This window comes from Apodemus sylvaticus, chromosome 10 (assembly GCF_947179515.1).
Source record: "Apodemus sylvaticus chromosome 10, mApoSyl1.1, whole genome shotgun sequence".
Classification (NCBI taxonomy): domain Eukaryota; kingdom Metazoa; phylum Chordata; class Mammalia; order Rodentia; family Muridae; genus Apodemus; species Apodemus sylvaticus.
In genome coordinates this window covers 93,407,083-93,434,315 of record NC_067481.1, presented here as the reverse complement: position 1 = coordinate 93,434,315, position 27,233 = coordinate 93,407,083, and the positions used below count along the sequence as shown (strand labels likewise).

The following is a 27,233-nucleotide window of genomic DNA, read 5'->3' as shown; positions in this document are numbered from 1 at the left end:
AAGAGCCATCTTTTCCTCACAACAGGAGAAGGTATCTGCTGCTTTAAGAAACCCAGCTGGAGAGAGGGGCTAGAGGGAGTGCGGGAGTCGTGGAGATCCCCAAAGGTCACCAATCTACCTGAGAACTAAGGCCTGGTCTTCATTCACATGGCAAGGCTGGGGCAGTTGGGACGCTCTCTGTCCCATACCAAGCATCCAGGGGCATCCAAGACCTAAGCCTGATTGCCCCTCCTGTAAGCAGTGACATTTTGGATGAGTCACCTCCCCTTACCAAGCATCTGAGGCGTGAAGCCAAAGCCTACCCACTTACTTGCTGGTGACTTGGGTTTGTTCTAAGTATTATTTTTTGGGGGGTGAGGTGGGGATGTTTTCTGTTGTGGAACAGCAATGGATGCAAAGCCAGGGCTGTGGCCACCCAGCTTCTCCTAGACGCCCTGGTCACACCCGATATGATCATGGTACTTGGTCACCCTTTGTCAGTGTGGAGGAATCCACACTGCCGCCATCTCCTAACTCAGCTGCAGGTTTCCCCAGCTTCCCAGGAAGGCTGTTTCTGCGCAGGGACAGATCTTGGATCCTGCCCCATGTTAACTCCTTCCGAGTCCTTCTATAATCCACCCTTCCCTCCTCCCTCGGCTTCCCTTAGCCGTGCTCCTCTGTCAGAGTCATCGTCATCGTACCTCAGGGATCTGGCAGAAGTCCCCCCCCACCCAGGCTGGGACCCCGCTGCTCTGTCACATCCGCCAGGGTTGTAGCTTAGTGGGGAAGATCCCTTAGCAGCAAGACACACGCACGTCACATCAGGCGTTCATTCATCCACTCGACCAATGGCGGTGACGCCAACTTCCCTCCCACGGCTGAGCGGCCATCTGCAGGCCTCCTTCCTGACAGGAAAGCTACCATCTCACGTGTCTATTTTCTTCTCTGTGGAAGTGAGTTGCTACAGCCGCCCCACACTTGAGGAGAGAGAGAGAGGGGTGTTCACAGGGTTAGCAGAATTCCTGAGTGAGCCTGTCTCCTCTCTCCAGCTCACTTAGGACAGACTCAAAGGCCTTTCCTCTAATTCTCTGGGTTCGAGACCACCAGAGTCGCTGTCCTATGCTCCAGTTTGTTCCAGTCCTTGGGTCCTCTTGTCCTGCTGACAGGACGCTAGGCTCAGGCTCAGATTAAACCTTCCCTACCTGGGGTTGCACATGGCCACTTTGCGGAGATGTTCTGCTTCCTCCAACTGAACTAAGTCAAAGTGAGTTTGTGATTTCTTTTAGTGACTAAAATGATTAACAATTCAAATTGTTTCAAAAGCAGGAAGGTGAAAGCAAGCCTCCCTCCCATACCTCTGATCTGCTTGCTTGGACTTTTTTGGTTTGCTATTGTTGGGGTTTTTTGTTGTTGTTGTTGTTGGTGGTGGTGGTAGTGGGTTTTTTTTGTTGTTGTTGTTTTTGTTTTTATGTTTTGTTTCTTTTGTTTTTTGGTTTGGTTTGGGTTTTTTTTGTTTTTTGTTTTTTTTTTGTTTTTTTTGACAGGGTTTCTCTGTGTAGCTCTGGCTGTCCTGTAACTGGATCACTATAGACTCAGTTGGCCTTGAACTCAGAGATCTACCTGCCTCTGGCTCCCAAATGCTGGATTAAAGAGATTTAAGTCATAGGCCACCACTACCAGGCTACTTTTTAAATTTTTGTTTTTAATTTACTGCTATTGTTTGATGATGATGATGATGTGTGTGTGTGTATGCGTGCGCGCGCGCGCACACGCATACACACACACACACACACACACGCACACACGCACATACACATACCTTTCCGCCATGGGTTCTGGGGCTCTAACTCCGGGCTGTCAGGCATGCAAAGCAAATGTTGAGCCATCTCACTGGCCTCTATTTAGATTTTAGGAGAATGCAGCCCAAATCTAAACAGGCGACTCCTGTTTCCCACACAATTATCCCCACGGCCTGGAAGTAAGCCACTCATCATACAGGGCCAGGGGTGGACTGTCCACTTACAGTGCATGCCAGGACTCAGAGTTCTGGCTGGAGGAGACATAGCTTTGGATTCTGAGATCCGGGATCCTGAACCTGCACTGGTATTTTTCTGCACCCTTCTAGTCATGGCTGGCCACTCTACCTTGCAGGGTTAGATAGCCAGGACAGAGACGTGTCACGGAAAGAGGCGAAGGGCCCGTGGGAATGCTAGGCACATCTCCCCTCCCATCTGTCTTTCCTTCTTTCCTCCTTGCTCCAGAGTTCTGCAGAGTGGAAGCATGGCTATTTGAGAACTAGGCAGAGGGTGGGGTTAGCGGTGAGAAGGGCGGTTACTCACTAATGGCACCAGTATATGTCGGCTGCGTGAGGTCCTTGGGCACCTTCCTGTAGATGTCAAACCTGTGGAGAAGAAACGGGGGAATTAGATGGGTGTAGGGCACAAGCCTTGAGGCAGAGACGGGGTGTTGGTGGCATGCCACCTGGGTCAGCAACCACAGCTTTTACCAAAGAGTCCTTTCCAGCCTCCTCTGAGAGGGCTGATGAGGGTCCTACTGTTTGAGTTAGAGTTTCTATTGCTACCATGAAACACCACAGCCAAAAAGCACATTAGGGAGAAAAGGGTTTATTTGGTTTATACTTCCACATTGCTGTTTATCACCAAAGAAGTCAGGACAAGAACTCAGGCAGGGCAGGAACCTGGAGGCAGGAGCTGATGCAGAGGCCATGGAGGGGTGCTGCTTACGGGCTTGCTCCTCATGGCTTGCTCAGCTTGCTTGCTTATAGAACCCAGAACCCTCAACACAGGGATTGTACCATACACAATGGGTGGGGCCCTGTCCCATTAATCACTAATTGAGAAAATGCTCTACAGGCTGGCCCATAGCCTGACCTTATAGAGGCATTTTTTCAATTAAGGTTCGGTTCCCTCCTCCCAGGTGACTACAGTTTGTGACAAGTTGACATAAATCTAACCAGCACACCTAACACATCCCTCTGCTACATTCCATCATGTCTCCATGACGACCCAAGTTCATTAGCCATTCTTTTACACATGTTTATACCTGTGCGTGTTTCCTGGTAGATCTTGCCTCTGTCAGAATGTAACTGATTCCCGAAGACAAAGGACCTTGTGAGGTCTTGTCCCTAGTCAGGCTGATAGGTGGTTAAGCGCTGCCTGGTAACAGCACAGTGGACCGAAGGGACACCTGGGTCTACGGAGCCAGTGGGAGGCGCTGTGTCTCTTTGACACTGTTATACTATGGTGTGGCTTTCTTGCCCCATGCCATCTCTTCATCCCTTTTCCTGTCTCCACCTCCCCGTCCTGGTCCACCGTTCCCCCGTCTTCCCTGACAGGTCCTGCCTACAGGATAAGGTAGGGTCAGCTGGAGGAAAGGCTGGCTCTGCCTCTGGTTGTCCGCCTTAGCTTTTCTTTCCTAAACACATCACCAGGGCTAGGGAAGTCCTGGGATATGATGGGGACTGCAGGGCTTTGGAATCAAATTTAATTCTCACCCTGTCTTGCCCTTAGTCAAGTAGGGGTGAGGACTGTGGAACCCGGATTTCTGTGGTTTAAATCTTAACTGCTCTTCCTTGTCATGTGGTCTTACTTCTGTGGGGGGCGGGGGGGGGGGGAGGTCTGTTTCCTCATCTATAAACTCAAGGTTACCACTGACAGGTAAGAAAAACCTGTCTGTGAGGGATTTGGTACAGAGTCCCCATGGGAGGCTTCCGCGCACTTGGCTTTCTGTCTTTCCCTTGGCCATGAGCAGCACTATCTCCTAAAGCAGAGTTCTGTCAACAGGCCCTAAGTGCACGCACCCTCAAGCCAGAAGGCTTGACTTTGGTGGGTGGGAAAGCAAACACACCTGCTATGCCTTTGTCTAAATCAAGGCTGGTACCCTACTCTGCTAATTACATATGAGCCTGGAGGGGGAAAAGAAACCCTCCCATGGGATGCCAGGTTAAAGGCTGACACTTTCTCTGCTGTCTGCTCTGTGATTAGCACTTAGGGCTGGGGTGTGGCTGAGTGCCCGGGAGGTCTGTACAACTCGACCACCTCACATCTCAGGAGCACACCTCCAATCTGGAGAAATCTCTGAGAGGCTCAGGCATAATCCCAGCATTGAATGTCATCTTACGCACGTCATGGAACTTCTCTGGCCCTCACCTTCTTTGCGGCCATAGGAGGGTCAAATGGCCGGCTGCATATAAAGCTCTTAGAATCATGCCCGGCATGCCAAAAGTGCTTACTGTGTTCGCCAGTCCTATTAAGCCTCACTTGACTGATAGGGTCCCTACGACTTTAAACAGCACAGCCTGTAAACACACAGCTTACAAGACACAAAAGTGGGTAGGGAACTTCAGAGAGTTCAGGCGGGTAAGTTAGAGATGCCACAGGAGGAAGCATAGCCCTTGGGTCCCAGTGAGGCTTCTTCTAGGAAGTGACGTCTGCACAGGGAGAGGGAGGGAAAGTGCAGCCTAGGGTGGGAAGACTGCAAAGACCAAGAGCAGGACACAAGTAGGGTTCCTGGGATGCTGTGTTTAAATTTGGGGAGCAGGGGAGAGGGAAGAGCAAGAGGCAGAGAGGTCCCCTGAGAAGTCCCTGAGTGTCAGGTCATGGCCAGGGGCTCCCAGGCAAGGTGCGGATGGGGCAGGCAGTTGATCTGCTGTGGACTGCACACTGGGAGGCAGCACACTGGGGAGGAAGCCAGCCAAGTGTACATGGGTCCAAAACAACCTCTCTGCTGCTGGTGGCGGAAGAGTGACATCTATCAGGACCTGTTAACTCCGCATCATTGCCTAGACTGCTCCTCTTCCTCGAGCAGTACATGAGCAACCCACAGGGCTTCGCACGCCTCACACGTTAGGAGCATGTGCGTCAGGTTAGGGAGTGCCGGGGTGCCAGGGGGGCGGGGGGTATGGGCTTAGAGTGGCCAGATGTTCTGAGTTTAAAAAAAAAAAAGACCTTGAATTTGGAACTGTACACAGAATGTCCCAGTTCTCAAATGTTGTATAACATAATGCAAGACAAAGAGGCATTTATAAACGGGCACGGCTGGGAGCCCAGCATGTGACTCTGTGGGCTGAAGAGCTGAAGGACACGGGCAGCCTATCTTTAAAAAGCCACCTGGGCTGGCGGAAGCCACGTGGGACTCCAGAGACAAGCAGACAGCTAAGCCACAGGCAGGGAGATGGTCTTGGAAATCCCTGTCCACTGCTGGGCCTCAGTTTCCCTGGATGAAAAGCAAAGAGGTACAACTAAAGACCTGACAGGTGCCTTCCAGATGAAGACAGGAAGGGCAGGAGTGCCCTGTGGGGACTACAACCCAGCCTGTCTCTGCCCATGTCACCATCAGGGTCCCGTGGCCAAAACCAGCATCATGGTTTAGAAATATGTGAAGTACCGTTTCCAAACCGGGAGTTTGTGATTGGCTAGAGGCTGCTCAACAGGAGCAAGAGGTGGCGGAGGGCGGAGCATCAGAGTCTAGTCTGGGCAAGAAGGGGAGGGAAGGAGATGGAGGGGGTTGACCATGTATGTACAGCATCAAGGATAGCGGGGATCACGTCTGTACAGCATTGAGGACGGCAGGGCCCAGGGGCCTCAGCACTGGGGAAGGGAAACCCTAGTGCAGATGGCTGACTGCAAACAGAGGCAAGAGTGTGAACTCAGCATCTCAGTCTGTGCAGCCACATGCACGTTATACACACTTCTTATGCTCACACGTTATGCTCAGTTCTTTTCACAGACAGGGCTCACACGGCACAAGGACACAGCCAACAGCTAACAGCCAGAACCTGATCTACAGAGGATTCAGAAACGGCTGATGCTTGAGCTGAATGGAAGAAGGACAAGTTAAGGCAGGAGCACCTGCTTAGGTCAGCACTGGGGACCGCTGTGCTCTGGGCAGAACGTGACCATCGCCATCATGAAATCACATCAGCTGTGATGACCCGAGAGAGACTCAAAAGGTAGCACCCATTAATGTTCCATCATGGAGGGAAGGGTGGGCTCTGGGCTCTGAGGAGTTCTGACAGAAAGGGTTCAAGAGGCATGGATGGACCAATGATCCAAGGCTCCCCTCAGGATACACAAGGGATTAAGAGCTGCTGGAAGAGGGGAAGCCACAGGGAAGCTTAGGCAGCTCCTCACCCACGCCACACCTCCACACAACTCTAAGTAACCCCAATTAAACTCATTGGTTCAGCAAGCTAAGCTCCGAGGTATTTATTTGGTCTGTTGTCAGCAGCCTATTAGGAGTGAATAGATGTTGTGTCTCCTAGACAAGCTAATGTGATAGCATGAACCTTCTCAACAATGGGGCTAGGCGTCCAGAGGCAAGAAGGTGTAACGGGGCTCCTGCTAGCCAGAGAATGCGAGACTCAAAAGGCTGAGTCAGATGGTGAGCCCTGGGAAAACAGGAAGTCGGGCATCTCTGTGGAGTCAGAGGAAGAAACGGACAAGGCTGAAGGAACAGAGGCATGGATGCTGCTGCCGCTCTAAAGCACTGCCCCGTAAAACACTAATTATAAAGTGTGGTGGGGGAAGCAGCTTTAATGGGAGAAACTCCGAAGACATCATGCCAATGGAAGATACTACCATGTCATGACATGACATCCTGATGCGTTCTGTTAGCATTGCCTCAGGGATGGGGATCTTTGTCCACCACAGACATCTCAATCTGATCACGAGAAGCTGCTGGTAGAAATGACAGATGCCCACTGTGTGTCACAGGTGGGAGGTTATAAATGTAACCTGGGCACCGTCCCAAATAGAGGCGACTTATGGGACATAATGACTGAACTTGGTGTGGGATCACAATAGATTTCCTCTTCTAGAAATAACACCTGACAAGCCCCGTGGCGTTGCTGGTAGTGCCATATAATGTTAGTGTTCGTGTTTTGATGGTGACACTATGGTTATGTCTGACAGCTTTCCATGGCTGTGACGAAATACCAGGGAAGATCAGCTTCACAAAGAAAGGTCTGTTTTGGCTCAGGGCTCCAGGGCTTCAGAGGTCGGTCTCAGCCTGTCTAGCTGCTTCTGTGCTTAGGTCCTAGGGGCCAATTGGGCATCTCATCTCAGAGGAGGAAGTCATCAGACAGACAGAAAGCAAGGGACAAGATTCCCTTCCAGGACAACTCCCCCTACCGCCCCAGTGACTTTCTCAGCCATTTTATCCCAAAAGCTTTGAGCTCTAAAGCCACTAGTGGTTGAGTCCGCAGATGACACTGGAGTCCTCTTATCCTGCTTTAACACTGCTGTCCTGGGGACCACGCCTTTAAACACTGGGCCTCTAGGGACATTATAGATCCAGCCCAGAACATGATGTAAGATGTTGACCTTTGGGGACACTCGGGTAAAGGGCATTCGGGAACTCTGCTATTTTTGCAATTTGGGGATAAGTATAAAATTATTTCACAACGAGTAGAGATTATTTTTAAAATTCAGATGGAAAAAAATTCAAATGAAAACGCCACTCAAAATTTGTTTTGGGAAGAAGCTTGGTCCCTGCGGGCACCCGAATTAGAGGTGCGGTGCTTGCTGGGTGTTACGGGGCAAGCTGCACGTACGGCTTCTTGGGGGACCTGGGACAGGCAGATGTCCCATCACGCTGTAACAGGGAGGTGAGACCCAGACCAAAGCACAGGAGGCAAAGCTCTAGAAGTCACGATGCTGAACGGCCACTTCCAGACCAGAGTGGGCCCTTCCACACACACGGTTAGCTTTCTTGTGGGTACCCACCTCTCTGACTGCTGGTGTCCCACTCTCCTGGGGACATCTGAGGCCCAGGTGGAAGGAATCCCTGTGTCACTGAGCTCCTGGGAAACAGAGCCTGGTGTGGAGCCCCCAAGCCATGTCTTCCCACACCCCACTCTGAGGACCGGGCCCTGCCCCCTCACGGCCAAATCCGAGAATGGCCTCGAAGCGCCATCATTTACTTTTCCAAGGATGCTGCCTGGCAGGCAGGAGACACTTCAAAAATCCATCATTTGTTCAGCAAATATATATTAAGCATGGACCGTATGCAGCAGGGTTCTAGAAGGTCTGGAAAGGAAACCCGGCCAACGCAGATATGGTCTCTGCCCTCAAAAAGCTGCTGGCCTAGCAGAGCTGTGGGTCACTCAGCAGAGGCCACCTGTGACAAGTGACAGAGATCGGTTCCCACACAACAGACCCAAGCTGGAGAGTGGTGATGGGGTAAAGGGAGAGCAGAAAGGAATGGGGTTCAGAGGTAACCACAAAACCAGTGAGTCAGGACTGACTGTCGCTGGGAAGCCGGCTCACCGGGAGGCCATTCCACCCGGCTAGTGAGAAGCCCAGCATGTGACCGATGAGGAAGTGAGCTGTGCTTCCTCTCTGGCTCCGATTAGTCAGGCCCTCAGTGGTGATGCGATCAGTCTTAGCCATTCCGCCTCAGAGAATGTGGAGGAAAGGGGAAAGCATACGGGAGAGAAACAGGATGCTTGCTGCCGCCTATGTGCTGAGGCTCACCTTGTTCTCATTTGACTCTGTGGGCCAGCCTGAGCTGGGTCTGGTCCCATTTCACATATGGAGCTCAGAGAGGAAGTATCACGAAGGGATCTGTATGCTGGTTTTCATGTTCTCTGATTCTACTTAAGAAGAAAGGTTCATGATCTGTCACTGCTCAGACACACACACAGAAAGGGGAAGAGTCGGTTCATTTCCTGCCCGTCCCTTAGCCTGGGAGTTTTTTCATCTTAGCCTTTCAGCTAATGAGCAGATCAACACAAGAAGGAGACCCAGCACTGGGCACAGTGGCGTACATCTTTAATCCCAGTACTTGGGAGGCAGAGGCAGGTGAGAACTCTGTGAGTTCGAGGCCAGCCTGGTCTACAGTGCGAGTTCCAGGACAGCAAGGACTACAGTGAGGCTCACAACAACAACAAACCAAACCTAACAAAAACAGCCAAGTGAAAGGGGTGTTGGTTTGTTTGTAGATTGCTTGCCTACCATTGGTGAAGCCCTGGGTTTGCTCTCCCCCACCCAACACCATATAAACTGAGTGATGCAGGCTGGAGGATCCAAAGTTCAAGGTCATCCTCAGCTACATAGCAAGTCTGTGGCCAACACAGGCTACGCAATACCCTTTTCATCAAAAGAATGAGGCCCAAGGCTGCTCTGGGAGCCCAGAGGAAGGGCCACACTTGTAGACTGGACACTTAGGCTACATTGGAAGCTAAGGCAGGAGGGTCATAAATTCCAGGTCAACTTGGGCTAGAGTGAAACCCTGTCCCAGCAGAGAGCAGTGGGCCGTGGGGAGACGGCTCAGGGTACGAGCCATTCAGCACACCAGCAAACCCAGCCCGCACATAAAAGCCGAGCTCATGATACCTGTAACCCCAGCACTAGGGGACGGAGGCAGGTGGTTCCCAGCGCTGGGAAGCCAGTGTAGCCAAAATGAAGGGTTCTTGGTTCAATGAGAGATCTCACAAAATAAACTTTGGCTGTGGAGATGGCTCAGCAATTAAAGTGCTTACCACACAGCCAAAAGGATCAAATCCCCAGAACCCACATAAATACTGGGGGGCACGTGGTCCACCTCTCGTTCCTGTCTCTAGACTCTGCTTCAAGAGACAGACAGAAGGCCGATGCAGGAACATACCCAACCTCAGCCTTGGGCTTCTACATGTACACGTGTGTGTACACACACATGTATCCCCCAGTATAAGCATGCATACACACCTATGCACACTAGCACACAAATACATGAAGGGGGGGTAAACTGATGGAGGAGGCACCTGATGCCAACTTCTGCCTACAAGACTGAACACACACACACACACACACACACACACACTCTAAACCAACCAACCAAAAACCCAATCAGCCAAACAACAACAAAATAAAACAAAGCCAAAATTAAATCAACTGAGGACCTGAAACACGACAGGCAGGTGCAACAGTCAGTGGCAGCATAGGGCACACTGTCATTTGATGGAGATTTCAGGAAATTTTTTTTTAAATAAGGCAAAATAAACTGAAATTAAAGCAAGAGAACAACCTAGCCTGAAGAAAGCCCAGCCCAGGTGCAGAAGCCAAGGGGAGGGAGCAAGACCTGGAGCGGGCAGAGAGGTGGGCAGACAGGACCGGGGCCACCTGTTATCACCTCTCTCAGCTCTAGAACTGTCCCTGCAGCTACCCTCTGTTACCCGCTCAATCAACCAGAGGCCCTGAGAGCAGTAGCTTACCAGTGTGAGCATTTACCACAGAGCCTGGCACAGTAGCGCGTACCTCAGGAAACTGAGGCAGGGGGATTGCAGGGCCCAGCAAAGAGCCAGTTAAAGACCACAGCTACTAGTTACTTTTCCTGTTGCTTGAGGAAGCAAAAGAAGATTTTATTCTGGCTCTTGGTTCCAGGACACAGCCTATTGTGTAAGGAAGGCGTGGCAGTAAAGCGTGAAGCCAAGAGAGCTAAATGCCGGTACTCAGCTCCCTGTTATTCAGTTTGGGAATCTCAGGTCCTCCGGGGTGCTACTGTCTGTTCACCTTCAGGGCTGAGTCTTCCCTGCTCAGTTAAACCTTTTGGAAAGCATCGTCAAAGACACGCCCAAGCCGGGCGGTGGTGGTGCACATCTGGTTTTTTTTGTTTTGTTTTGTTTTGTTTTTTGTTTTTTGGATTTGGTTTTTCCGAGACAGGGTTTCTCTGTGTAGCCCTGGCTGTCCTGGAACTCACTCTGTAGACCAGGCTGGCCTCGAACTCAGAAATCCGCCTGGTGACCCACATCTGTAATCCCAGCACTCTGGGAGGCAGAGGCAGGCAGATTTCTGAGTTCGAGGCCAGCCTGGTCTACAGAGTGAGTTCCAGGACAGCCAGGGCTATACAAAGAAACCCTGTCTCAAAAAAACAAACCCAAATCCAAAAAACCAAAAAATCAAAAAACCAAAAAACAAAACAACAACAAAAAACCCAAAATAAAAACAAACAAACAAACAAAAAAAAGAGACACGCCCAGATGCATGTATTTCCATGGAGATGCCAAATCCCATCAAACTGACAGTAAAGATGGGTCATCACAGACTGGCAGCTTCTTGAGGAGCTGCAGGCCAGGGAATCTGTGAGGAGTGATGGTGCCGCTACATCTCCCAGAGTTTGGTCACCTGTTAGGGCTGAGGTACTGGGGGCACCTAGTGTGTGGAGGCTTTGCAGCTGCATAGACAACTCCAGGAGTGAGAGTGACGACAACCACTGTCCACAGGCCTGCAGCTGAAGGCCTGCTCTCTGTGGAACTAACATCAAGGAAGGGGCTCATTTCCCCACCCTCCTGTGTCCTCTGAGGATTCAGGGGCTCTGCTCTGGTTAGTGAACTCATAGCCATGGCCCTGATGGCCTCACAGACACCATGTTCCTGGAATTAAGAAGGCTTCCTGGTCGTTTTCACTCTGCATCTGAAAAGGCAAAGTTCATGTGGAAAAACTGGGCAAAGAAACCCACAGGAAGAGTATCAAACCGCCTGGGTCTGCCTTCCGCCTGTCATGAAGGCACGGTCACAAGCACGGGCACCATTTGCTTCACAGCGCACTGTGCAAGCCCTCCCTCAGTGCTAAGAAGGAAATGCTGCTGTGGGAACATACGTCAACATCAGCGCTGGCAATCAGTGAGAAGCAGGATTTACTCACAGAAATCCAATCTGCAGTCCACCTCCAGCCTATAGAGAGGGAGGGGGCCACAGCCTGACTCAAAATAAACACACGCGCTGCGCCAGCTCCACTCTGGTGGGAAGCGCTTGCTGGAAGGACTGCAGACTTCATCTGTGACTTCCTTCCACAGGGCAATGCCTCAGCCGAGCTATTTTAACTGCACGCCCTGGGCCTCCTTCTCCCCTTCTTGCAGTTAAATCTCAGTAGCTCTGTGCTTCCTTGGATGTGGGCGGCTCCAAGGCAGGAGCCTGGGGTGTCACTGTTTCCAAAGCTTAATGAAATGACATGATATTTAGGAGCAAGTCATTGGGTCGTGGGTCATTTGTCCCCCAAAATAGCTGTTAAGACACTTAGCTGGACCTTTGGCCTGGTCAGCCCTGCCCACTGGCCTGGTGAAGCCCTTGGTGTGGGGCCAGGGGGTGAGGCGGAATACACACACTCACTTAGTCATTCTCTCATCTCGCAGAGCATCAGCGGGGCAGGGATGTGTGAACACGAGGCCGGAGGGGCATGGTGAGAGTGAGCCTTGGAACCGCTGTGGCTACAGGAACCCTGAAGGGACATTACACGTGGTAATATGCACTCCTACCATTGTGTCCTGTGGATGGGACACGGCCTGGCTGGAGACAGTCCAGGCTGAGTGAGAAGCAGTGATAAGAATCATCACAGCGCTGCCCCACCTCTCCCCGTCCCCTCCCCCACCTCCCCCGAGATGAGGGCTCACTTGTGCTTCAGGCTTAGACTTTGACTCACTATTTCATCATTTTCCTAACCCTATGTGGTAGGTCATGTGTCTCCTCCCATCTCGGCCCTGATGCAGAGCTAGAATTTGAACTCGGTTTGCCTGCGGACATCTGCCTTCTACCCAGGCTGCCACACACCTGCCTGGCGGAGGGGACAGGCTGAGGGCAGAGGAGGGTTTGGTGTGATGGCGAGCACATGTGTTGCTGCGTGATGCTCAAGTCCTTAATATGGATATGGTTTTCTCCCTCCAGCCCAGGCCCTGAGCTGTTGCCATGACACCCGTGGTACCCACACGGAGCTCTGTAGCCTCTGCATGGCCTCCAGCTTTAGCGGCCTCCACTTCTGCCCCATCTTCCCACACGTGACCTCTCCAGTCCCAGAATACCCATCGTGACCACAGAGTCCTGGCCTTTCTCCTCCTCCCTTCCCACAAACACCAAGTGTGGCTGAAGAGGAAGAGGTGTTGCTGCGGCAGCCACACACCTCCCTACAAGCCTCCCAGCAGCCTATGGTGGCCCACGTGAGCTACGTCCTGGACTCTTCCCTGGGGCTTGCAAGGCCTCACCCGCTAATGAGTATTTTTGAGGTTGAATTGTGAAAGGGTTCGAGCAGAAGCCTGCTTACTGTAGTACCAGCTACAATAGCAAATGTCTGAAGCCAGGCCAAACCCCTGGGCAAAAGAAAGGGATAGAGCCCAGGCTAGAGAGCAGCCATGTAGTGGAGGCTGGCACGATTGTCAAGGGGAACAGGAACTCTTAGGGACACCAGGATCCGCCTAAAGCACAAAAGGAAACAGCCAAGGGCAAGGACTGGGTTGTGTGGGTGTTGGGTGCACAGTGGAGAATGGTGACAGCAATTTATACTTAAGGAGAGACAGAAGTGTAAACAGATGACCACATCCACAATTCCTGAGAGAAATATTAAATATTCAGGACAAACCTAACAGAAGTGTAAGGCAAGTGTGTGCGTGTGTGCGTGCATGTGTGCACTCATGGAAACTGACAACTAAGAAGGTGGGAATGTGCACTCAGGCAATGGGTCAAGGTTAGCAAAGGTCACTTCCTTCCTAACTGATCTCTGTGTCCAATTTACTTCCAACCCAAGACACCACAGGCATGTCTACAGACACTGACAGGATGGTTCTAAGACTCACACTGACATGTAAAAGTCCTTCCTACAACAGGCAAAGCTCCAACTCTGAAAAAGAAAAAAAAATGGAGCCTTGTCTAAAAAACAAAACAAGAAAACCTCCAGTCAATCACAAAGATCTGCTCGTTTCTCTTCTAGAAGATTTAGGCAAGCCCTGGCGGGGACAGACTCACACCACCTGACCCACGCTGTCTTGGCATACTTACCACAGTCGGCCACGTTGACACCTGTCAACCCCGCATCCCTCTAGATCTGAGTAGTACCTGATTCGTGGATATTGTGTATATATGTTTGTGTCCATGAACATCTGGGTGGTTTTCCTCTTACAGTCATTATAAACAACTCTGCCTGGGTGTTTACATACACAGCCCTCAGTAGCCCTAAGCAAATCTTTGTAATTTGAGATTGGGTGGAACTTTTTTCAAACGAGACACCATACAGTACACTCCATGAAAGAAAAAGTTGATGAACCAGGCTTCATAAAAACAAAAAACTTCTGCTCTTTAAGGAAGAGATGTGTCTAAAAAGAACACATACAAGACAGAATGGGGAAAAAAAAAAACACCACATGTCAATCACGTGTCTGATAAAAGACTGAAGTCCAGGGTAAAGAACTCTCAAACCTCAGTAACTGAAAGCCCCACACTGTGAGTGGGCAAAGGATTTGATCTAATACACTCACAGAGACTTACTGATGCCAAAACCACCTGAAGGGATGTAGCATCAAAGTCACTCGGGAGAACACAAACCCACAAACCGGAACCACGGTGAGTTGTCACTATGTCGATCATGAGAGATGGAACTATAAACCATTCAAGCAGTTGGACCTCTCATGCATTGCCATTGAGAACATAAAACTGTGTAGCCATTTGAGAAGAATTCAGCAAGTTCTTAAAAAGTTAAATGTCTGTTGTTTTAACGAAGTACTGGGTAATTTATGAAAAGAGGTTTATGGGGGTGTAGAATTCCATTCATGACAGTGTGGCCACATCTGGTCCACTGCTGGTGGACCATGTGTTAGATTGATTTGCAGTGGAGACATGGCAAGGAGAAGTTTCCAGGTATGCACAGAAGAAGCACACGTGTGTGTGTGTGTGTGTGTGTGTGTGTGTGAGAGAGAGAGAGAGAGAGAGAGAGAGAGAGAGAGAGAGAGAGAGAGAGAGAGAGAATGAGAGACACGGACGGAAAGGTGCCAAGTTCCTTTATGCTCGTGCAGTCTCTGTGTTAGTGAATATAGTCCCTTAAGACCTTAACTAAACTGGGCTGTGGTGTCGCAAGCCTGTAATCTCAGCACTCTGGAAGGCAGAGGCAGGTGGATTTCTGAGTTCGAGGCCAGCCTGATCTACAAAGTGAGTTTCAGGACAGCTAGGGGCTATGCAGAGAAATCCTGTCTTGAAATCCAAAAAATTCAAACCCCGCCCCCCCAAAAAGACCTTAACTAATTCCCACGGAAGAGGCCTGAGCCTGAGACTCTCTGGTGACAGAAGAACTGATTGATTCACTCTGCAGAAAAGCACTCGCTGATTGCTAAGTGGAGGACCCTAGTCACCTGCCAGTCCTGACATCTACATGCCGAAGAGCTGAGCCTCGTAAGCCACGTACAGTTAAACTGTATTAAAACCACAGCACGCATTCACTGTATGACCCAGCTACACCATGCTAGGCATGCACCAAGGAGAACTGAGAAACTGCACACACACAGGGATGTGCACAAGGATACTCAGGGAGCTTTACTTCTATTGGTCAAAAGAGGAAAACGACCTAGATGCCCATGCACATCAAGTCTGGACCATCCACACCGTGGGATACTGTGTGGATAGGTGTGTGTAGGCTGGGTAAAGTTAACTAGATTCAGATGCGGTAATTTCATTCATATTAGATTCTGGAAAATGCCAATCAATCTAGAGTCCCGGGAGATGACTGCAGGTGGAGATACAGGAAGCTCTGGGGAGTGATGGACATGCTCTGGGCTATGGTGACATAATTGTATGCACATATCAATAGGTGACACTCAACTGTGTGTCATGTTCAGGCCAATTTGATAATGGTCATGATTATAACATATCAAATAACGTAATGTAAACCAAGCCTTGCAAACCACAGCCTTGCTGAACAAACATGCTAGGCCACCAGCTAGAAGGAAAACACTTATCTTGAATCTTTTACAATATCTACTTCTAGGTCATGGAACAGTTGACGGAGCAAAGTTCTGTCTTCCAGAAGGATTTCCAACAGTAAATGCAGACCGATGAGGATCAGAAGACTCACCCTGCACAAGCTCTCCTGTCCAGGAGATCCCCGTGGAGCGTGGGAACCTTAGACAGACAAGCCAGGCTGCTGGGCCTGCACCGCAAGCCTCAGGGACACCCACACTAACACACAGCACTACCAGAAAACTCCTTGCCAAGAGAAGCAACCCTGGACCCACCCAAGACTCCTGAGCTCACCAGTGAGAGAGGACTCAGAAAACCACATCTGTATCATGGGGAATTCTACAGAACAAGTGACGAGATCTCCATCATAAATCAAGAGATGATGGGGAAAAGATGATGGCCAGTGCTTTCCTGATCCCTCGCCACCTTCATATTTTGAGACACAGGTCAACCTGAACTTGGTGCTCATCCACTCGGCTCTCAAGGCTGGCCAGGGTGCCCCAGGGATCCTTAGTGCTGGCACTGCAGATACGTGCTTGCATGACGGGCACCTTACCCACTGAGTCTCGTCTCCATGACATTTGCTATGAAGTATTGTAGGGCAGTGGGCTGTAGATTGCAGCACCAAAGGGCCAGGTGTTCCTTGCTCTAACTATACCATCCTCATCCCTCCCCTCCCATCTTAGATGTAGACAGGACGCCCAAGGCTGAGGCAGCAGAGACGAAGTCGCCGACACCCTTGGGCTACTGGAGCAGACCCTGCGGCTGCTTACATCTGCAGTCCTCACGTGACATTAGAAAAACAAAACATATTCAGTCACTTCCATGTGGGTTCTCTGTTACCTCACCCAAGACCATTCTTTACGGATAAAATGTAAGAGACACGGAGGTAAGAAGTCTTCCTACTTCTCCGCATCTGTGGAAGAACTGGGCACGTGTTCCCTCCTCTGCCGTCCCCCTGCCTGTAAGGAACACGCTGTGAATCCCTGAAACCAGATAGCCTTTTCTGAAGCATATCTATGAAAAATTTAATTTAAAAAGCAGCCCCAGGAAGACGCCAGCAACAATGAACAGAGTAATTTCAACATTACACTGCCACTACTCATGAGTTCTAGGACCATTATTAAAAATATAAAGGTTAACTGAAACACGCCCCGTGATACCACGACATTGGCTCAGATGACCAGGGTGACCACTAAGTGACCATGGGCTGTCATTATACAGGTGAATGTTGTAGACAAGGGACACTCAGACCTTAGGGTGAGATTCATTGTGCTACTTCGGACATGTTTAAAACATACGAATCACGGCTACAATTTTCCATTCAATATTTCTGAACCAATAGCCACCCTCTGTAAACAAAACTTCCTGTATCTGGAGTGTGTTAACTCGGCAGCGGGGCTCACTCCCTCACCTACGCCTGCATTCAAATGTCACCCTCCAGGAAGGCCACCACTGGGCCACTCCTCTCTGCTCTTTTCTTCCCTCGCTGCTTGCAGTTGCGTGTACACACACACACACACACACACACACTCACACACGTCCTTGTGTACCTCCTGACCCCACCGCTGGGCTACACTGGGAGAGCCAGAGTCTCGAGCACCCCTCAGAGGCAAGTAGAAGGTGGGTGGAAGGGTGGCACGCCTCCGAGTGGGGTCCACACACACTCCCTCAGAATCCTCCAGGAAACCATCGGATTCTCAGATGCTGGGCTTGACTGTAGGATGACCCACCCACGGTGGACTGGGGGTCACTAAGTACCATTCAGGAGTTGAGAACTTAGAGTATGCACCCATTTCTGATGTCAACAGAAACCTACCTTCATAAGACCTTCAGTCTAAACCCACCTGAGTTACCCTGAGTCAACGGTAGGACATGAGAGAGGCCTAGGACAGACAGACAGACAGACAGACACACACACACACACAGTCCCGTCCCCTGGGTGAGGTACTACCTGATTGTTTCTATCCTGCTGAATCCTGCCCACTACCCAGGGAACACCATTAACAGGTTCATAGAAGACAAATCACTTGGCTAGGTTCACAGCAATCTGAATTGGGATTGGATTCTGGTGAGGAACTGAAGGGGCGCACCTGATGATTTTCCTCGGTCACACCCAAACTGTTCTCACCCCCAGGGCCTTCACTGCCCGAGCTCAGGTCGGCCCTCCTGTACCCTTATAGAACCCGTGCTAACAGAAGGCCGTGGGTTCACCCACATTGGTGGGTGAATGAAGGAGGAAGGGCGCCCCAGAGCCACAGAACCGCAGTGCTATGCTGCCTGGGGACCCTGGCGGTATGAGGCTGGCAAGGGGCCTGAACCCCCACCTGTCTCCCAGCCTGTAACAGTCAGATTAGCTCAGACCCTGGAAGTAGAAAGACACCTGGGGCTTGGCCCCGATTGAGGTTTCCTGCTAGTGAACAGGAAACCCCCCCACACACACACACACAATGCGTTTCCAACTCAGTGAAACAGGATGCGCTGCCTCGCCCTACACCCCCTGGACAGATGCTATAAATGGAAAAGTATTCTTAGAGGGACAGAACCTGAGCGGGGGCTTTCAAAAGTGACCCATCATGGGGTAAAAATACAGGCAGCATTTACATGCTGAGTGGCAAGAGCTATTCCTGGGCTAGATTCTCATGTGTGTGGCTTCCCGCCAGGGGCGGACTTCCAACAGGTTTAAAAGCAATAACAGGCTGGGTGAGGGGGGCTGCGGATAGTGTTTCTCAGACGCAGGAGGCCACTGGGGAGGGTGGCCTGTGGGGACAGCTTCGGAGGGTGCCCTTGAGTGGAGTCTGCATGTCCTTTGGGTCTGTCATTGGGCTCAGGGCTGCCGAGAGCCTGAGAACACCTTTGGACAGCATTCTGTGATCTTGGGAAGTAACTGGAGGCTGAGTTCTGGCTAGGACTGGATGAAAGGACCAGATGGAGGTTTTAACCCGGAAGTGAATGAATGGCTTACTGAGCTTGAGTCCTAACTAATTGCCTCAACTGATCTTCAAAACTAGATGGCAATTCGAGGCACAAAAATTAGATTTAGCCCCATTTTTAAAATAAGAGTAAGGCTCAGAAAACCCAGAGAGGCAGAGGCTCAGATGGAGGTCCTGATTATAGAAAGACAAGAAGAAATGAGTCTGGAGGAAAGTGTGGGAGGAGCCGTAGGCACAGGGCCGTTCCAGGAAAGGCTCATGGTCACTCAGTGAGCATGCACATGTGTGTGTGCGTGTGTGTGTGTGTGTGTGTGTGTGTGTGTGTGCGCGCGTGCGTGCATTAGTGAAGGCCGGGCCTCCGTCTGGTCAGCCTTCACAGTTGGGATGGTTGATTGTGGGGCTGACAGGCAACTGTGAACTTGAAAAATGGAAATCTGCCCATCGTATTACCATGAGGAGACGTCCCACAGTCCTCTGCAGTGGAGCCCAGAGAAGGAATGAAGCAGGCTGCACAGGCCTTCACTTCATCTAAGCTCTGGTAGGAGTGACACCAACCAGTGAATGAGCACGCGTCAGCACTGGTAAGCATTTGAAGAACAGGGAGACAGTGCAGGGGTGAGGAGAGAGCTGTCTGCTAGGTCTGACAAGGAGCCAGACAATAGAGACTTGGATTAAATGGGGCAACAGCCAAGTGGCTATCTAAGGAGAACATTCTAGGCAGCAAGGACAGCAGGGGCAAAGGCCCAGCGGGCAGCACACGCCTGGAAGGTTCCCAGAACGCAGGGAGGCAGATTCAGGTGGGATGGGGGGGGGACGCAGACTGATGTCCAAGGTAGTTCTTCAGGACTCAGCTCACCTCCCCCCCTTGCAGCTGAAGCCAGCTGTCCCGCCTGTCCCTTCTAATGCATCTGCAGTCCTGTCATCACCTTCTCTATGTGGCCATTAAGCCCTTGTATTGTGTTCAGGGATGACCAGCACAGCCCACGCTGTCTCACTTACACTGGTGGTGGTAGCTCGTCCTCAAAGCTACGGACTGTCTGAGGATGGAGAGCTGTTTCACACGTCACGGGATCTCCAGTGCTTGCCCCTGCAGTCTTGAGGTAGGAATATCATCTTGAAATAACTAAAGGCCCACTGAGCCACGGGTGCCTGGGACTGTAGGGAGCTATGTGTTGGAGCCCAGCAGTTTGCTGCCCTGCTGACAGTGACAGTCACAGATGCCATGGATGTAAGCTAGAGGTCTGTGACCACAACCTGCAGTTACCTCCACAGCTTCCGGCACACCTGGCTCCAGTTCCGAGGAAAACCACAGGGGAAACCAGGAGCCTAGCACCAATTCCCCAGAGATATGTTTATAGAGGAGAGCAATCTTCTTTCTAGAAACATCAAGCCAACCATACCTCACGTCTCCAAAACAGAAAATGCAGAATAAAGAGAAAATGGGCCAGGTAGGCCCTGAAGTGATTGGAGAGGCCCTAGAAAGAACTGGTTCATAGGTCAAAGGGTCCTAGGATTGTGAGATCTGGGAAACCCAGAGATCTGGAGGTCTTACACGGCATTACTAATTTGAAAAAGGCCACCAATGAGCAAATATCTATGCATCCGATTTGGCTTGAGGACAACCAGCTTGTGAACTGAGCCTTGAATCTTGACAGTGAGATGATACACTTATCCCAGAGCAGACAGCACGGCAAGAGAGCAGATGCTTGAGTGAAAGCCGCAGTGCTCAATGGAGACTTGAAGTCCAGAGATTGCCCTGTGGCCCAGGGAAGTTTCCATGAAAGGGATTGGGGTCTACAAGTGTAGAGGCCCTGCAGCTGAGGCTGAGCCCTGACCTAGTGTGTGCATGCTGAAATGGATTAGTAATGTCTGCCAAGGACACAAGCATGGGGATGTAATGCTGCATGCTGAGATGGATTAGTAATGTCTGCCAAGGACACAAGCATGGGAGTGTGATGCATACCTTCCAGATATTCACTGAGGCTGATTCAATACAAGCACTCCTACGTTTGTTGATTATTTAGTTTTGTTTTTGAAGCAGAACTCACTACCCTGCCCTCAAATTCACTCTATACCCAGGCTGGCCTTGAACTCTCAATCCTCCTGGCTGAGCTTCCTAGTGCTGGGATTATAGCTGCACATGATCATGCCTGATCAGACCCATTTTAAAGGTGGTGGTGGGGAGGTGGACATCCAGGAAGCTACCCCAAATGCCAAAGTCACAGAAACTAGACTCATCCAGGGACATGGAATGCAAGAGAGACCCCTGATGTAATAAACCATGGCCTTTGGGTGCTCTCCGGCTGGGGATGCTGATGCAGCAGGACGTGTGAGGACTTACTACCTGCCACTCAATTTTGCTATAAACCCATACTCCTGTAGGTTTTCTAAAAACATGGTCTTTTTAGAGGCTGATGATGTAGAATGGTAGTAGACCTTTGGTCCAGTGTGTGAGACCCTGGTTTCAACCCCCTACCCCCACTCCAAATAACCTGATTTGAAGAGAACACGCCCATGATGTGCATGCTGGTTCTTGGGGTGTCACCAGCCTGCTCCTCCTGCACCCACAGCAACGGCTCCATGGCTCTGCAGAAGATGGGCTTCCCGGGTGGGATAGGCTAAGGCAGGACAGGCTGAGGCTTGTCTTGGCCAGTTCTCCTTCCAGGCCTGTTTTGTGGTCATATGAAACTTAGTTCAGCAGTATGTGCTATGTGGGGGCCTGGAGAGAGGCAGGCATCGGTACTTCAGGGGATGGCTGGCATAAGGAAAAGGGCTATGAGGGGGAAGGGTTGAGAGAAGGGTGGAGGAGGGAGATGATACTGTGTTCTGCAGGCCCCACTCCCCAGGACAGCATGTGCTAGTGTTGGGGGCAGGGGAGAGGCCGGCCTCCCTCCTGCCAGGCATTGCAAAATACAAGTGGAGTTGAATCAATGTCTTTTGGAAAAGTACATTTTGCTCAAGAGCCAAGTTAAACTAGAGCTTGGGCTGCCAGCATGTTGAAGTCTCAGGTATGACTCATCGATGGGAGGGGCAGGCCGGGCCGGAGGTGGGCCGTGAGCACTCAATGGGCCCAGGCACTCAATGGGCCAGGACACTTGGCCAGCTCCGAGCCCACAATTGTGGGCAGCTTGTGTGTGGGGGTGGCAGGAGCCAATGGCTTCGCCAAGGCTCAGGCACTCCTCTCTGTTTAGAAAAGATGTTGTCTCGGAGAAGTCATGGATAAAATGAATCTCTACAAAAAAAATGAAATTTTCTTACTTGCGATATTGACTCAGAGATGGCTCCTCTCTCGAGATGAGCCTGGAGAACTGGGGACAGATGAGTAGTGACGCTGCCCTGACTCTTCTGGAATGCCGTTCATGTGGAACCAGTGGCTCCGCGGCTTCTGTAGGCCAGCTTCTTACACTCAGTGACACGTACTGAGGACCCTCCATGTCTTCTCCCACCTTTACAAATCACTGCTTTTCAGCGCCAAATACCATTCCATTGCCTGGATGCAGCCGGGCGCCGGGCCTGGTTTTCGAATCTCTGTTGCCCACTAGTCCCAGTATTCCACCACCCGTGCCTTAGCTGAGTGGCTTAGAAACATTTTTCTCTGAATCTCCAAGGTTCTTCATCTGTAAGATGGAAGTGTAAGACCCTGATTCAGGGCGAAGAGGATGAACCGTGGAAACACCCAGAGTAAGTATGGGGCAGTGTGGCTGACTTGTGCTGGTCTGTGGGTTCTTTTGTCTTCAGCCCTTTTCCACCCTTTAAACCTTCCTAACACTAGATAGGAGGGAAAAAAAAGAATAGGGAGGAAAGGGGGCGATGTCATCGCTAGACTACTTTCTGCTGATTAGGGGTGTCGAGTTGGTTGGGGCGAGTCTCATCTCACCCCCAGGATATCTAACTTCTTCTTCTTTCTTCTGTGTGCAGGACTACGAAATGAACCACAACCATCAGCAGCCAACAGCAGCCAACAACAATCCAGCCTGCCTCTAGGGTCACTAGCATTAATAAACACTCTGAAAAGTCCCCAGAATTCCAGAAGTCACACAATTGCAGAAACTGTCTGCTGTGGGCAAAACCATGCCCCTGAATAGAGCACAAGGCAAATCACAGTCAGGTTCTGTGGACAGTCTAAAGCAGCCCCATATCCCACCCCTGGGATTAAAATGAAATCAGATTCTTGTAATATTTCTGTGTGTTTTTTTTTTAAAGAAATCAAAATTTAGCATCTGCTAGCTGTGACCTTGAGGAACATACTCCACTATCCAGTGCCTCAGTTTCTCTAACTGGTGGGGGGGGGGGGGCTGTTCTGAGAAAGTTTCTGTTAGAACACAAGAGTGCTTAGCACAGTTCCTGCCTATGACTGAGTTCTCTCACTTCCCCAGAATATGTGGACATGAAGCATTTCCAAAAGTGGGTGCCCTGACCCCCAGTCCTTTGAAGGGCTGACTCAGTCAAGAGCCAGTATCCAAAGAGGCAGGACATGAGGCCCTGTAAGTGCAGGTTGTGTTCTCAGTGGGTCCAAGCCAGACAGAAGCCAGGAGCCCAGGTAATCCAGGATCTCCTAAGGCTGCAGGGAACTCCTGCCTCCCTGCTTCCCTGCCTCCGGTCTCTGCCTTCTGCACAAGTCTCGCTGCTTCCAGGCCAGTCTTTCCTTCTCAGCTTTGCCCCTTGATAGTACAGAGCTAAGTGAGGGACCACATCCGAGAAAGTCTTAGTACATTGACAAAAATTAACTGGATGCAACAGAGTAAATAACCAGGCCTGTCAGCACGTGTGTGCAGATGCATTCACTCAAGTTGATGATCTGTTAAGGACTCAGGGTAGGGAGCCAGCCCCCTGTTCGTCATGAGTAGAATCCCGAACATATCCAAACTGGCTTTGCTGGCCTCAGGTGGAAACTGGCAGGGGAATGTTGGGAAGGGTCTATTTTTTAAGAGAAAGGATGGAGTATGTCTTATTTTCTGGGTGTTTTCATTCTTATTTGTTTTACTTTATTTATTTATTTATTTATTTATTTATTTCTGGTTTTCAAGACAAGTTTCTCTGTGTAGCCCTGGCTGTCCTGGAACTCATTCTGTAGACCAGGCTGGCCTCAGAGATCTGCCTACCTCTGCCTCCCAATTAAATACAAGTGCCACTACACCCGGCTCTCTGCATGGTTTTGTCTCCAATATAGTCTATAATTTTTTTTTAAACTTAGAACACCACAAATAATATCAGACACCATGACAACGACAAGGAATAGATTTCTGAGTTAGCCACTTGTGTCACCGCCATAGATCTGGAAGGTGAAAGCGATCCAAAGCTCTGACACTCAGAAACTGTGACTTCACACATGTGACATGCAGGACAGAACACGGCAACACAGTGAGAAAGTTAGGAAACAATATTCTCTTTCATAATCATCAGCCAGGCCTGGGACTCCCTTGTCTGGCTTAGGGTCATGCTAAGGTCCACACCGCCTATAGGAACAGCCTGAATAAGGAGTCCCACACAGGTGTGTGGAGGAAGTCCTCGGAAGTCCACGGACAAGTCAGCATGACCCAGGTTCTGGAATCTGACCAGTTGCTTTGTGAGCTGGGCAAAATGATGTCCTTCTGTGAGCCCTGGTGGCCTGACACACAATATGGCTGGGATTAAGTGGGGCAGAGTACAGTACTGTGCACAGCACACAGTAGGTAGTTTTTTCTAATGGGCCATGTTAATGTGCTAACTTTAACTCTCTGAAAGGAGACTTCTTTCCCAAACACACATTCTAAGGACTAGTGGGGTCAGAGATCAAACTAGTGACTATAATGGGGGGAGGGGCATGAAAAAGGCTTCTTAACAAGGGGTTGGGAGAACTCTGTGCCACATTGAGGTTTAAAGGCTTGATTTATTGTTTACTTTGTTTTGCTTTAATCTGTTTGTTTTGAAATAGTCTCACTATGTGGCCCAGGACTTATGATTGTCCTGTCTCCGCCTCCCAAGTGCCAGGACGACAGGCGTGGTGAACGCGCACACAGGCGTGGTGAACGCGCACCTGTCACTCGGATGGCATTGGCTCAATATGCCAAAATCCAGTACTCAAAATTAAGCAAGAACAATACCACACTGGAAAATAACCCCCAGACTTCTTACAAGAACACATATCTAACTTTTGGCTTTTTAAGAAACGCTATAAAATTGCGGAGGAGAAGGACGGCCGCCTAGAGGAAGTGGCTTCAGACTGGACCTCTAAGAACTCCCAGCACTGAATTCCTGGAAGAGGCAGGCCATGCCACACGAGCTCTGCCATCCCTAGCCTGATAGCAAAGCCAGTGGTGCCAATGGCAGATCTGCCCAGTGCTTGTGCCTCAGGTCATGCGCATGCCCAGAACAGACAGCAAACACTTCCCATTTCTCTCTCAGGTGTCTTAGTAAGCTTAAAAGATCTCACCTGGTATCAGTAGACCTTTGAACATCTGATCATCTCACTTTGGTGGAGAGGCGCTGGGGAGAGGAGTAGCGTCTCAGGCATGCTAACAAGCAGTCCACATTTGTATTGGAGAAGTGTACCATGTGCGTGTGTTGGGCTATGATAGGCAGCCTGGTCCCTGGTCGAGCACAGGCTTGAAATCCCACTGACCCTGCAGGGGACAACCCTGCAAGGAACAGTAGGCATTTTGCCACGCCCCTGGACAGCAGGCTCCTGGCACATGGCCACAGCTCTCCATAGGTCTGTGGCCATCAGTCATGTAAGGGCAATGCCCCAAGCCCCTCTACAAGTAGAAGATGTGACCACAGGTCATGTAGCCTTAACACAGATCTCCATTTTAGTGAGGTACCTAAAGGCCTGGAGGCTTAGCCAACAAACTCCCTTCCCAGACACTCTTCCCTGCAAAAGGTATTTGACCTCAGGCCCGCCCTGAGAAAGTGGGGTACGGTTTACTCATTGCCACTCTCCGCCATGACAATAAATGCCTTAAAAACGAGGGACTGTCTCCGTTCATCAGGATCCACGGGGAGCAACGGAGCAGGTCCTCCCTAAAGAGCCAGCCTCTAATCTCACACAGGAGGCCCTCAGCACTCCCAGCCATGGCCTCCACCAAACAAGCCAAGGACACTCTCCTCCCCACAGGACCCAGCTGGAGCTCCCCATCTTACCCCCTTGGCACTGGGCTAGATGCAGCCTGCAGCTCTTCCGTGGCTCCCAGCAGCGCCTGGTGCCCACGAGCCTGAAAAGCAAATAGCCCTGGCCTCCCTGCAGGCCCGAGGACCCCTGAGCCAGCTCTGGCAGTGCCTGGGGACCTCAGACTGTGCTCCCCCACCCCCGGAGCCATGTCCCATGGTTTCCAATAGCCCAGCACCGCCTCGCCACCCAGAGTGGCCTGAGCCCTATGGCTGAGTGGACACAGGGCATCCCATAACCCTACACGTGTGCATGTGTGTGGTATGTACAGGTGCGTGCAGAGGTCAGAGGAAGACATCGGGTGTCTTGTTCTGTTACTCTTCATCTTATTTCCCTGAGACAGGGTCTCTCACTAAGTCAAGCCTCAGAGATCCTCCAGTCTCTGCGCCCTGTCACCCAGCTCTGAAGTTACATGTGAGTGCCAAGCATTTGAACTCAGACCCTCACACCTCATGTAGCAAATGCTCTTACCCAGAAGGCCATTTTCCTAGCCTGAATGTGCGACTTTAAAATATAAACCCATATTCCTTGTAAAATAATGTAAATAATCTGAAAACAATCTAATATTACAGTGCTTGGGGTAGAATCCAAGACTTCACACACACGGGGCAAGCACTCTACCTCGGAGCTACCTCCAACCGCCAACCCCAATACTCCCCACTCAAGCCTCACTGCTCACTTAGAGATGCTGAGGATTCACTGGTGACGACTGCTTTCCATTTGTGAGGATGAGATCAGTGTTTGCCTTTGAAAACCCCTCCATCTGAGCTTTTAAAAAGTGAGACTACTCAACTGAAATATGCCGTGTGCATAGGGCGGTAGACATGTGACAGACACAGCAAACACCGTGTGCTAAAGCCACATGGCTAAGGATCATAGGACAAGTCTCCTCTTCTAGCCGGAAGTCAGCAACGCCAGCAAGGGGCACACTCCCCCTCTCAGGAGGGAGGACCCAGACTCTATTCCTGGTAAGAATGAAGATATCTAAAGAGACACGTGTGTCCCTACCGTTGGCTATCAGAATATTGAGTCCATATAGCTCAAGGAATTGGAATCTCCCTTGCAATCTCATGCTGGAGAAGGAAGGAAAGGCTGAGGGCGCCTATTGCCAGCCAGAAGCCATTCCACAAGGTCCTGACTTGTCCACCAGAGGAAGAAGAGTGGGGCGCACTTTGATGGGGACTCTGGCCTTCTGCTTAAGCCTAAACCCCACATCAGGAGCCCACGTCAGGGGTCTCTGGATCTCCTTATTGGTTCCTTTTCCCAGCGTGGCCGCAGTGACCTCCATAGGAACCACTGAGAGTGGTAGTCAAGCCTGGTAGCCAGTTGCTGCCAGGGCCCAGGCTCTGACTCTCTCTTAGATAACAAGGCCAGCTAACCTGCTGGGGAGAATTCTTCACGGAAACAATTTTACACTTGGAAAGTGTCTCCCTTCCCAACGCCATCCTCTAGCAAGCCTTTCTCTCAA

The 27,233-nt window shown here is 50.6% G+C and overlaps 1 protein-coding gene across 1 annotated transcript in view; it reads right to left on the bottom strand.

The window, feature by feature from the left end:
* Positions 1 to 22,070, bottom strand: part of Ergic1 (endoplasmic reticulum-golgi intermediate compartment 1) — a 64,799-nt gene extending 42,729 nt beyond the window's left edge. Inside the window, exons 1-2 of the mRNA XM_052194638.1 lie at positions 21,880 to 22,070; positions 2,319 to 2,380 (exon numbers count right to left, since the gene is read on the bottom strand). Of these exons, the coding sequence (XP_052050598.1) occupies positions 2,319 to 2,380; positions 21,880 to 22,055 (238 nt within the window). The 5' untranslated portion in view covers positions 22,056 to 22,070. The remainder of the gene's footprint in view (positions 1 to 2,318; positions 2,381 to 21,879) is intronic.
* Between the last annotated feature and the right edge of the window lie 5,163 nt (positions 22,071 to 27,233).